This window comes from Carcharodon carcharias, chromosome 8, assembly GCF_017639515.1.
Source record: "Carcharodon carcharias isolate sCarCar2 chromosome 8, sCarCar2.pri, whole genome shotgun sequence".
Lineage (NCBI taxonomy): Eukaryota > Metazoa > Chordata > Chondrichthyes > Lamniformes > Lamnidae > Carcharodon > Carcharodon carcharias.
In genome coordinates, this window is record NC_054474.1 from 105610028 (window position 1) to 105622741 (window position 12714).

The 12714-nt window shown below is 43.7% G+C and overlaps 1 protein-coding gene across 3 annotated transcripts in view; it reads left to right on the forward strand.

Annotated features, from left to right (window-relative positions):
* LOC121281109 (Kv channel-interacting protein 1) overlaps positions 1-12497 on the forward strand; it is a 678471-nt gene extending 665974 nt beyond the window's left edge. For all 3 annotated transcript variants that reach the window (XM_041193799.1, XM_041193800.1, XM_041193802.1), the window contains exons 7-8: positions 7849-7911; positions 12450-12497. In XM_041193799.1, the coding sequence (XP_041049733.1) occupies positions 7849-7911; positions 12450-12497 (111 nt within the window). The remainder of the gene's footprint in view (positions 1-7848; positions 7912-12449) is intronic.
* Positions 12498-12714: the final 217 nt, after the last annotated feature.

Below are 12714 nucleotides of genomic sequence, written 5' to 3' on the forward strand. Positions count from 1 at the left end.
TGAAGTGCAGCTCAATGTGTGCATGCCTTACACATGCTGTTGTGAAATATATTGGTTTGATTTCCCACAGACGTGGGCGGACGATCCAGCGAGGGGGGTTGAGTGTGGCCGGCTGGCCTTATAATGATATGATAATGTGTTACAATAAGGTTCCCGGCCTCCGATGGTGGGAAACGCAGCCCGCCATCTGGAGGCGGAGCGTACATCGTGAAACCTATTTATGGTCTTCTCGCCATATTGTCCACTCATGCTGCCAACACACACCCAATGCCAGTGGGCAGGAAACTCCAAGCCTGTATGTTTGGGTAGGCCTGGGTCGAGTGATTTGGTCAGTGGACTGTGCATAGGACCATGTAACCTGACTAATGTTTCCATTTACAATCCTGCAGTAGCTACATTTCAGATGGAATTTCACAGAATCACACAGTGCATAAGAGGCCCTTCGGCCTATTGAGTCTGCACCAACATGTGAGAAACACCTGACATACCTACTTCATCTCATTTACCAGCACTTGGCCCATAGCCTTGATTGTTAGGACGTGCCAAGTGCCCATCAAGATACTTTTTAAAGGATGTGAGGCAACCCGCCTCCACCACCCTCCCAGGCAGCGCATTCCAGACCATCAGCACCCTCTGGGTAAAAAAGGTTTTCCTCACATCCCCCCTAAACCTCACTTTGAACTTATGGCCCCTTGTAACTGACCCTTCAACTAAGGGGAACAGCTGCTCCCTATCCACCCTGTCCATGCCCCTCATAATCTTGTACACCTCAATAAGTCTCACCTCAGTCTTCTCTGCTCCAACGAAAACAACCCAAGTTAATCCAACCTCTCTTCATAACTTAAATGCTTCATCACAGGCAACATCCTGGTGAATCTCCTCTGCACCCCTCCAGTGCAATCACATCCTTCCTATAATGAGGCAACCAGAACTGCACACAGTACTCCAGCTGTGGCCTCAATAAGGTTCTATACAACTCCAACATGACCTCCCCACTTTTGTAATCTATGTCTCGATAGAAAAAGGCAAGTGTCCCATATGCCTTTTTCACCACCCAATAACATGCCCCTCCGCCTTCAGAGATCTATGGACACAAACGTCAAGGTCCCTTTGTTCCTCAGAACTTCCTAGTGTCATACCATTCATTGAATACTTCCTTGTCAAATTACTCCTTCCAAAGTGTATCAGCTCACACTTTTCAAGGTTAATTTCCATCTGCTACTTATCTGCCCATTTGACCATCCAGCCTATATCTTCCTGTAGCTCAAGACACTCAACATCACTATTAATCACCCAGCCAATCTTTGTGTCATCTGCAAATTTACTTATCCTACCCTCCACATAGTCATCTATGTCGTTTCTATAAATGACGAATAATAGGGGACCCAGCACAGATCCCTGTGGTACACCACTGGACAATGGCTTCTAGTCACTGAAGCACGCTTCTGTCATCACTCTCTGTCTCCTGCAACAGCCAATTTTGAATCCACCTTATCAAATTACCCTGTACATGTGCATTTGCCTTCTTTATAAGTCTTCCATTTGGGGGGCTTTAATGGCAATGTGAGAATTTATTGGTTATGAAGCATTCTCTAACATCCTGGAATCTACATGATCTTTGTTTTTCTCCAGTAGTACTGCGGTCAACCTATTACCCTGTCTGAGATTGGGTTAATGCCATACAGGCTGAGTTCTTAATGTAAGGTGTTGGGCTTAGTTCGACAGGCTTATTAAGGTATTTGTAATCTTAGGTATTTGAACAGTCAGTATTCAGTAACTGCTAGAAACTATGTACATAGGTATAAGAAAGGCCCCAAGCTAGGAACTGTCTCTGTTCTTGCTTCTACACCCAGTTCTGTCCAACCCTACAATGACCCCTAGGTGCTGTGTTCTCTGACGCCACTGCATGGTCAGTACTGTCCAGCGTTAACTCTTTATGTGCCAGGTATTTGTACTACTCTTCTAAACTCACAACTTCTTCACCTCAACAGCTCAGTTTACACCATGTCTGAAGAAGCTCATTCTCAGGACTTCTCTGATTGATTTGTGCATCATTTGTGCAGCAACTCACCAAGGTTCCTTCCAAATGCATGACCACTGCCATCTAGAAGGAGAAGGGCAGCAGATAGATGGGAACACCACCACCTGGAAGTTCCCTTCCAAGTCACTCACCATCCTGACTTGGAAATATATCACTGTTCCTTCACTGTCGCTGGGTCAAAATCCTGGAACTCCCTGTTTTACAGCACTGTGGGTTTACCTACACCACATGGACTGCAGCGGTTCAACAATGCAGCTCACCACCACCTTCTCAAGGGCAGCAAGGGATGGGCAATAAATGCTGGTCTAACCAGCAAAGCCCCATCCCATGAATGAAATTTAAAAAAAACTATCCTAAGGGCAAGTACATGTCAAGATGCAGCTGAGGTTGATGGACTGAGTCTCAATTCTATGGTCCATTATAGGACTAGTGAAGGCAGTGCAGTTAGAGGATAGTTTCCTGAGGATCTGTTCCCTTTTACCTAGTGCCCCTATGAAGCTGCCCCAGGTCATGCCCTAACTGCAATCAGTTTACAAGCTATTTTGTGGCTCTCTGGTTCACATAGCTCATGTATGACAGGGTGGACATGATACTCATTTCTATCTTGGCATTTCAGTTCCAAGCTGTTCTTCATAGTATGGACAATACTGCCAAGGCCAGCATTTATTGCCTAACCCAAATTGCACAGAAACATAGAAACTCAAAGCAGGAGTAGGTCATTTGGCCCTTTGAGCCTGCCCCGCCATTCAATATAATCTTGGCTGATCCTCTATCTCAACATTGTACTTCCACCTCTCCCCACACCCCTGGGGTCCAGAAATTTATTTATTTCTTAAAAAGATTCAGTTACTTGGCCTCCACAGCATTCTGTGGTAGAAAATTCCATAGGTTTACCACTCTCTGAGTGAAGAAGTTTCTCCTCATCTCAGAACTAAATGGCCTGCACTGTATCCTGAGACTGTGACCCCTTGTTCTCGACCCCCCTGCCAGAGGAAACATCATCCCTGCATCCAGCTTGTCCAGCCCTGTCAGAGTTTTCTATGTTTCAGTGAGATCCCTGCTCATTCTTCTATACTCCAGTGAATATAGGCCTAGTCGGCCCAATCTCTCCTCATACATGACAATCCTGCCATCCCGGGAATCAGTCTGGTGAACCTTCGCTGCACTCCCTCTGTGGCAAGTATATCCTTTCTTAGGTAAGGAGACAAAAACTGCATGTAATACTCCAGGTGTGATAACACCAAGGCCCTGGTCAGCTGCAGTAAGACAGCTTGCTCCTGTACTCAAGTCCTCTTGCAATGAAGGCCAACATACCATTTGCCTTCTTAACCACTTGCTGCACCTGCATGCTTGCTTTCAGTGATTGGTGTACCAAGGACACCCAGGTCCCTTTGCACATCAACATTTGCCAATCTATCACCATTTAAATAATACTCTGCCATTCTGTTTTTCCTACTGAATTGGCTAACTTCACACTTATCCACGTTATATTGCATCTGCCATGTATTTGCCCACTCACTCAGTCTATCTAAATTGCCTTGAAGCGTCTTAACATCCTCCTCATCGTTTACATTCACACCAAGTTTTGTGTTGTCAGCAAACATGGAAATATTACTTTTAATTCCCTCATCCAAATCACAAAAATATATTGTGAATATCTGGGGCCCAAGTACTGCTCCCTGCAATACCCCGTTAGTCATAGCCTGCCAATCCGAAAAAAGCCCATTTATTCCTATTCTCAGTTTCCTGTCTGCAAACCAATTCTCAATCCACACCAATATATTACTCCTAATGTCATGTGCTTTAACGTTAGACACTAACCTCTTATGTGGGACTTTATCAAAAGCCTTCTGAAAATCTAAATACACCACATCCACTGGTTCTCCCTTATCTATTCTGCTAGTTACATCCTCAAAAACCTTCAGTAGGTTTGTCAAACATGATTTCCCTTTTATAAATCCATGATGACTTTGTCTAATCCTGTTAATATTTTTTAAATATCATGTTATCACATCCTTTATAATAGACTCCAGCATTTTCCCTACAACTGATGTTAGGCTAACTGGCATGTAATTTGCTGTTTTCTCCCTCCCTCCCTTTTTAAATGGTGGGGTTATATTTGCCACCTTCCAATCTGCCGGGATTGTTCTAGAATCTACAGAATTTTGAACGATGGCAACCAACACATCCATATTTCCATGGCCACCTCCTTTACTACCCTGTGATGCAGATTATTAGGCCCTGGGCATCTATTGGCTTTCAGTCCCATTAATTTCTCCAGCATTGCTTTTTCAGTAATACAATTTCCTTCAGTTCCTCCTTCTCACTAGATCTTTGGTTCCCTAGTATTTCTGGGAAGTTATTTGTGTCTTCCTCCATGAAGACAGAACTAAAGTAGTTGCTTAATTGCCCTGCCATTTCCTTGTTCTCTGTTCTGGTATGTTGGTCTTCATAGCCAGAGGATTTGAGTACAGGAACAGGGATGTCTTGCTGCAATTGTACAGGGCCTTGGTGAGACCACACCTGGAATATTGTGTGCAGTTTTGGTCTCCTTATCTGAGGAATGATGTACTTGCTGTAGAGGGAGTGCAGCGAAGGTTTACCCAACTGATTCCTGGGATGGTGGGACTGACATATGAGGAGAGATTGAGTCGATTATGATTATATTCGATGGAGTTCAGAAGAATGAGGGGGGATCTCATAGAAACCTATAAAATTCTAACAGGACTAGACAGGTTAAATACAGGAAAGATGTTCCCGATGGTGGCGGCATCCAGAACCAGGGGTCACAGTCTGAGGATATGGGGTAGACCATTTAGAAATGAGATGAGGAGTAATTTCTTCACCCAGAGAGTGGTGAGCCTGTGGAATTTGTTACCACAGAAAGTAGTTGAGACAAAAACATTGAAAGTTTTCAAGAAGGAGTTAGATATAGTTCTTGGGGCAAAAGGGATCAAAGGGCATGGGGAGAAAGCGGGGGCAGGCTATTGAGTTGGATGGTCAGCCATAATCATAATGAATGGTGGAGCAGGCTTGGAGGGCCGAATGGCCTACTCCTGCTCCTATTTTCTTTTTTCCTATGAGTCTATGTTATAAATTTTCCCGTTTCAGACTTTAAGGGTCCTACATTTGCCTTCACTAATCTTTTTATTTTTGCCAAATTATAGAAGCTTTAAAGTCTGATTTTATGTTCCTTTCATGTTTAATTTAATACTCTCTTTTTGACCTTAATCAATCTTTTGGTCCTCCTTAGCTGAATTCTAAACTGCTCCCAATCCTCATGCTTGCTACTTTTTCTAACAACTTTATATGACTACCCTTCAGATCTAATTGTATTCTTAAGTTCATTTGTTAGCCATTGTTGGGCCACTTTCTCTGTAGTGTTTTTGTGCTAGAAAGGAATGTTTGCAATGCATACATTCATTCTTTAAATGTTAGCCATTGTCTATCGACCATCATGCCTTTTAATGAAGTTTCCCAGTCTATGCTAGCCAACGCATGCCTCATATCTTCATAGTTTCCTTTGTTAGGATTTAGGACCCTAGTTTCACATCAGATTACTTCATTTCCATCCTAATGAAGAATTCTATCATACTATTATGGTCACTGTTCCCTAAAGGGCCCCGCACAACAAGATTATTAATTAAACCCTTTTCATTACACAATACCAAACCTACGATAGCCTGTTCCTTAGTCGGTTCCTCAACATACTGGTCTAAAAAGACATCTTGTATACACTCCAGGAATTCATCCACCACAGTATTATAGTGAATTTGATTTCCCCAGTCTATATGCATAGTAAAGTCACCCATGATTACAGTAGCATCCTTAGATGCACCTTACAGTTAAATGCATTTCTAATTTCCTGTTTAATACCATCCCCTACCTGACCATTACTGTTTGGAGGCCTTTAGACAACTCCCACTAATGTTTTCTGCCCCTTGTTACTTCTTAGCAGCACCCAGACCGATTCTACAATTAGATTTTGAGCTAATATCCTCTCTCACTATCACACTGATTTCATCCTTAGCTAACAACACCACCCCACCTCTTTTTCCTTTTTGCCTGTCTTTCCTAAATATTGAGTACCTTTGGATATTCAATTCCCAGCCTTGGTCATCCTGTAGCTATGTCTCTGTAATCGCAATCATATCATATCCATTTACATCTACTTGTGCTGTTAATTTGTCTACCTTATTGCGAATGCTCCATGCATTCAGATACAGTGCCTTTAGACTTGTCTTTTTAACATCCTTACATATCTTTTTTGTGGTTTGGCCCTATTTGCTGCTGGCCCGTGTTTCCTCTGCCTTCCACTTTTGCCTTGTACTTTCCTGACTTTCATTCCTATCTTTGTTTCCTTCCCTTATGTCTCCCTGCTCAGGTTTCCATCCCCCTGCCACCCTAGTATAAACCCTCCCCCTCAGTACTGACAAATATTCCTGCGGGGATATTGGTCCTGGTGCTTGTCCTGCTGGGGTGCAACCCATCCATCTTGTACAGGTCCCATCTTCTCCAGAATCGGTCCCAATGCCTTAGGAATCTAAATCCCTCCCTCCTACACCATCTCTCCAGCTACGCATTCATCTGGTCTATTCGCCTATTCCTGATCTCAATAGCACATGGCATTGGGAGTAATCCTGAGATTATTACCTTTGTGGTCCTGCTTTTCAATTTATTCTCCAGTTCCCTATATTCTGCTTTTAGGACCTGATCGCCTTTTTACCTATGTCATTGGTACTGCTATGGACCTCGACCTCTGGCTGTCCATCCTCCCACTTCAGAATGTCCTGCAGCCGCTCAGTGATATCCTTGACCCTGGCTGCAGGGGGGCAATATACCATTCTAGTGTCAGGTCTGCGGCTGCAGAAACGTCTATCTGTTCCCCTTATGATAGGATCCCCTAACACTATTAATCTCTCTCTCTTTTTCACCCCCAATCCCATGCAGCTGAGCCACTCGTGGTCTCACAGACTTGGCTCTTGCTGCATTCCCCTGAGAAACCATTTCCCCGAGCATTGTCCAAGATGGAAAACCTGTTAGAGAGGGAGATGGACCCAGTGCACTACCTGCCCAGTGTTTTTACTCTGCCTGACAGTCACCCATTCCCTTTATACCTGTGCACTCTTTACCTGTGGACCTGTTACACCTCACTGTACATGCTATTCATGAAGATCTCAACCCTGCAGATGCCCCACAGTAACTCCAGCTGCTGCTCCAGATCCAAAACACAGATTTCAAGTAGCTGCAGCTGGAGACACTTCCTGCACGTGTTCCTGGAAGTGTCCCTGACTTCCCACATTGCACCGGAGGAGCATTCCACTTGGCCATTGCTCAGTTAAAGAAACATTAGACTTTAGAAATAATTAACCCTTAAAAGCCCTTCTTTCACCAAATTTGAGAATGTGGTGTTGAGCTGCCTTCTTGAACCACTTTACTCCATGTGGCGTAGATACGCCCACAGTGCTGTTAGGGAGGGAGTTCCAGGATTTTGACCCAGCCTCAGTCAAAGAATGGCGAATAATTTGGTGACTTGGATATGATGGTGTTCCCCACATGCCTCAGCCTTCATCATCCACTGTTGCTGGTTGTGAACTCAAATTCTCCAAGTCTCGATGGTGATAAGTAAACATGAGTAAATGAGTATTCCCATTCTATTTCATGGGCTCCATTTAGTGACAAGTTTCAAATTTAAAATTTCCCATGACTGTTCCATGCATGGAATGGATGGAGCAACAGAAGCTTTCTGTACAAATGCTCTTGAATGGTTTCCAAATGATCTTTCATTTTAATCTTTACCTTCACAGAAAATGGACAGGAACAAAGATGGAGTGTTAACGATTGATGAGTTTATTGAATCCTGCCTTCAGGTAAGTGACTGTGTAAGACACATTCAGCCAGGCTGATAGCCACACCTACACACTGTCCACCTCTGCTTTATTTAGCAGGTGAACTCTGGGAGTGATAGACAGATTTTAAAATATGTGCTGCACACAGGAAGTCAACACTAGTCTTCAGGTGAAATGAAGGGTTGGTTAGGCCAGAGTGCCCAGACTTAGTTCAATCCCCACTTTAAGATCACAGGAACTGAACTCCATAACTTTGTGTCACAACCTGAGCACAAAATTCCAGGAATCCAGGGACAAACAGCCCGAATGTCATTTTCTCTCTCGGCTATCTCCAGTAATGAATGGCGATTCATTCTGTCCTTGCATATAAGTTTTTCAGTGCGGTGCATTGTGGTGGTAGAGTCCCTGCCTCTGAACCAGAAGCTCGGGGTTTGAGTCCCACTCTGGCACTTGATGGCCACAGAAGGTGTATTCAGATATCCTCCTGATACACCTGTGACAGGTGGTAACAGTGGGAGATATCTTGGATCGCTAGAACCCCATAGTAGCTATAGCAAGAACAGGCTTCCTGTGTTAAAAGACTTCGCACACAGTTTCATGCCACAGGATGTACTCCTCACTTTGATGAGCTACCAGACAGGGTTTTAAATTGCTGTTAACACGTCCCATTGTAAATACACTACCCCACAACCCTGGCCAGCAGCAGTGCCACAGCTCCCCTACAGCCAGGAGGATATAATTACAATGTGACATGTCTACCTAGGCAATTTCCATTCAAAATGTGGATGTAGAAATTAATAATTGGAAAGAGTGAGAGGAGAGTATTTGAACATGAGCTTTTTAATTGTCAGACACAAGAGGTGAAGGATTAAATGAAGTAATTGGATTAATAGGTTTACATTAGGGATGATGAGACACTTCAATGTCGAAATGCAGTGAAAAAGATAATATATAAATACTATTTAGAAATATGAAGTTAATGTCCAGAATATCAGAAGCACCTGGGGTATTATGTGCACAAATCATCAAAGGTGACAGGATAGGTTGAGAAAGTGCTTTAAAAGGCCTAACGGTGCTAGGGCTTTATAAATAGTGGCTTAGCTTAACAAAAGCAGGAAAGTTACATTGAACCTTTATAAAGCACTGGTTTGTTTCAACTGGAGTATAATGTCTAATTCTGAGCACTGCACTTTAGGAAGGATGTGAAGGCAATAGAGAGAGTGCAGAAAAGATTATTGAGAATGGTTCCAGGGATGAAGAGCTTCAGTTATGGAGATAGATTGGAGAAGTTGGGACTATTTTCCTTAGTGAAGATCTGGCCTATGAAGGTCATGAGTAGAATCAGTATGGGTCTAAATTAGGAATAGCAAGAGTTAGAAAACACTGGCGGAAATAGTTTATAGGCCTCCTAACAGTAGTTATACTGTCACACACAGCATTAAACAAGAAATTATCAGAGCTTGTAACAAAGGAAATCTGATAATTGCAGGGAACTTTAATCTTTATATCGACTGGGACAATCAAATTGGCAAGAGTGGCTTTGAAGATGAATAGAATGTTTTTGTGACAGTTTCTTGGAGCAATACATTGTGGAACCATCTAGGGATAAAGCTTTCCTAGACCTACTATTGTGTAATGAAGCAGGGAGAATTAACAATTAACAATGTTGTGGTAAAAGATTCACTGGGAAATAGTGATTATAATACCGTTGAATTCCAAGCTAAGTTTGAAAATGGCATATTCCAATCACAAGCAAGGATCTTAAACATAAAGCCAATTACATAAGTATGAGGGGAGAACTGGCTAAGTTTAATTGGGTAAATAGACTAAAAGATATGGAGATAAATTGAAAGTGGGAAACATTTAATGAAACAATTCAAAACGTTCAACAAAAATACATTCTATTGAAAAACAAAAACTCAGCAAGAAGGACCCATCCATGGCTCACTCAGGAGGTGGAACCTCTTATTAAAGAAGTCCTAACAACACACTTAGAAAAGCATAGTATGAATAGAATAAGTCAACATGGCTTAACTAAAGGGAAATCCTGTTTGACAAATTTATTAGAGTTTTTGAGTATGTAACTAGTAGGGTAGATAAAAGTGAACCAGTAGATGAAGTATTCCTGGATTTCCAAAAGGCATTTGATAAGGTCCCACACAAAAGGCTAATGGAAAGAAGGCTCATGGAGCAGTGGGTAATATAGGAGCATGGAGAGAAGGTAGGTTAACAGACAGAAAGTAGAAAGTGAGCATAAACTTCAAGTTGGCAGGCAGTGAATAGTGGAGTGCCACAATGATCAGTGCCAGGGCCTCAACTATATACAATCTATATTAATGACTTAGATGAAGAAACAGACAGCAATGTATCTAAGTTTGCTGATGATATCAAACTAGGTAGGAAGGTAAACTGTGGGGAGGACACAGAGAGGCTGTAAAGATTATAGACAGGTAAAGGGAGTGGGCAACAAGATGGCAGATGAAGTACAATGTGGGAAAGCGTGATGTTATTTACTTTGGCAGCAAGGATAGAAAAGCAGAATTTTTTTTAATAGGTGAGAAACTTGTAAGTGTTGATGTTCAAAGAAACTTGGGTGACTCATACAAGGAACACAGAGCATTGGAGATGGTACAGCAAAGGTTCACTTGATTGGTCCCTGGGATGAGGGGGTTGTCCAATATTGAGAGGCTGAGTAAATTGGGTTTATATTCTCTGGAGTTTAGAAGAATGAGAGCTGATTTCATTAAAACCTACAAGGTTCTGAAAGGGTTTGATAGGATAGACTTTGAGTGATTGTTTCCTCTGGTCGGGGAATCTTAAACACAGGGTCAAAGTCTCAGGATAAGGGGCCAGTCATTTAGGACTCACATGAGTAGGAATTTCTTCACACAAAAGGTTGTGAATGTTTGGAGTTCTCTATCCCAGAGGGTTGTGGATGCTCCATCATTGAATATATTTAAGGCTGGGATGGGCAGGTTTTTGGTCCCTCTGGCAATTAAGGGAAATGGGTAGCAGGCAGGAAAACTGAGCTGAATGGTTGAGCAGGCTCAATGGGCCATGTAATCTACACCTGTTCCCATCTCTTGTGTTCTTGTTCTTGAAGAGAAGGTTGACAAGAGGTTTAATAGACGTGTTCAAAGTCATGTCAGTTGTTAGGATTTGGAATGCACTGCCTAAGATTCAACTGTGGCTTTCAAAAGGGAATTGGATAATCACCTAAAGAGAAAAAAAAAAACTCCTAGCTATGGGGAAAGGGTGGGGGCGTGGAACTAGCTGAGTTGCTCTTGTGCAGAGCTAGAATGGACATGTTGGACCAAATAGGCTCCTCCTGGGCTCTAACCATTCTATTCATCATTAGCCATTTTTCCAGGTCCAAGGAATCAATCCAGAACTTTCTATAAAGCAATCTGTCTGAAGCAAGGTGCTATGGAGAAAGAGAGACATGTGAAACTGACTGAGTCATCCCAGACCTCTGATCAATCTCAATACATCCCCCTCCAGGAACCACAGATAGCAACTCTGCATATCGAGGAAGATGAGTGGCAGAGCAGATGGGGATGGTTTGGGGTGGGGAGCAGGGGAATGGGGCGAATGGGGGAGGAGGAGAAGGGAAGCGGTGCAGGGGAATGGGAGAGGAGGAGGAATGAGGAAGAGGGGAAGGAATAGGGTGGAGGGAGAATGAGGAGGAGGAATGGGAATGGGGTGGAGGGGGAATGGGGGTTAAGAGGGAATGAGGTGGAGAAAGTGGAATGTGGGGGTAGGGAAGGAATGGGATAGGAGGGGGAAGGCAACTATGGAGGGAATGGGGTGGAAGGGAACAGCGGGGACATGGAAGGGTAGGGGGAATAGCGGAGGAGGGGAGAATGGTGGAGGGGGACTGAGGAGGTAGGAGGATGGAAGGGGGAAATGGGGGAGGAAGGAGACTGGGGGAGGGGGGAATAGGGTTAGGAGGGAATGGGGTGGAGGAGGGGAATGTGGGGGTAGGAGTTAGGGGAAAAATGGAGCCGGCGGGGGAATGGGGTCTGTAGAGAATGGGAATGGAGGGGAGTAGCAGCGGCATGGAGGGTTGGGGGAATGGTATTGAGAAGGGGGAAACAGTGGAGTAAGGAGGAAAGGAGGGGTGGGGGGATTGTGAGGGTAGAGGCTAATGGAGGTGAAGAAGGGGGAAATGGGGGTAGTGGTAAATGGGGGTGGAGGAGAGGGAATGGGAGAGTGAAGGAATGGATATGGGGAGGTTGGAAGGATAAGGGGGGAACGGAGATGGAGGGGAGTAGCAGAAGGAATGGAGGGGTGGAGGAATGAAGTGAAGGAGGGGGAGGACCTCTTTTTGATAGTGATAAGCAGTGTGGATAGGCAAATGGCCACACCAGGTGAGATCAGCCACCATGAAGAGGCTATAAATGGAGTCTTGGCCTTTCCTGAGCTGAGTGGGCCTCAGTCTAACTCCAATCTGACTGCCTATTGGCTTGTAATGAGGCTGGTCCCTCCCTCTGCAGTGCGGCAATCTGTTTGCTGTTTAAACATTAATCACCTGCAACTCTGTCTCTTCCTCTACTTAGGATGAAAATATCATGAGATCTTTGCAGCTTTTTGAAAATGTTATGTAGCTGTTCAGATTGCGAAAATGGAGCTCACAGGCTGAGAGATTTTAATGGGACAGTTTGAAAGAAGAGTTACACCTGGACCTGCCCCTCAATTTGTGCATGCTTCCTGCTTGAGTGGCATATAGCCTGAAAGAGAATCCGCCACAACAATTTTCTACAAAAAGCCCATCAACTTGCAAAGAACTTCTCAAGAGCCAGTTTTGATTTTGTAAAGCATGCT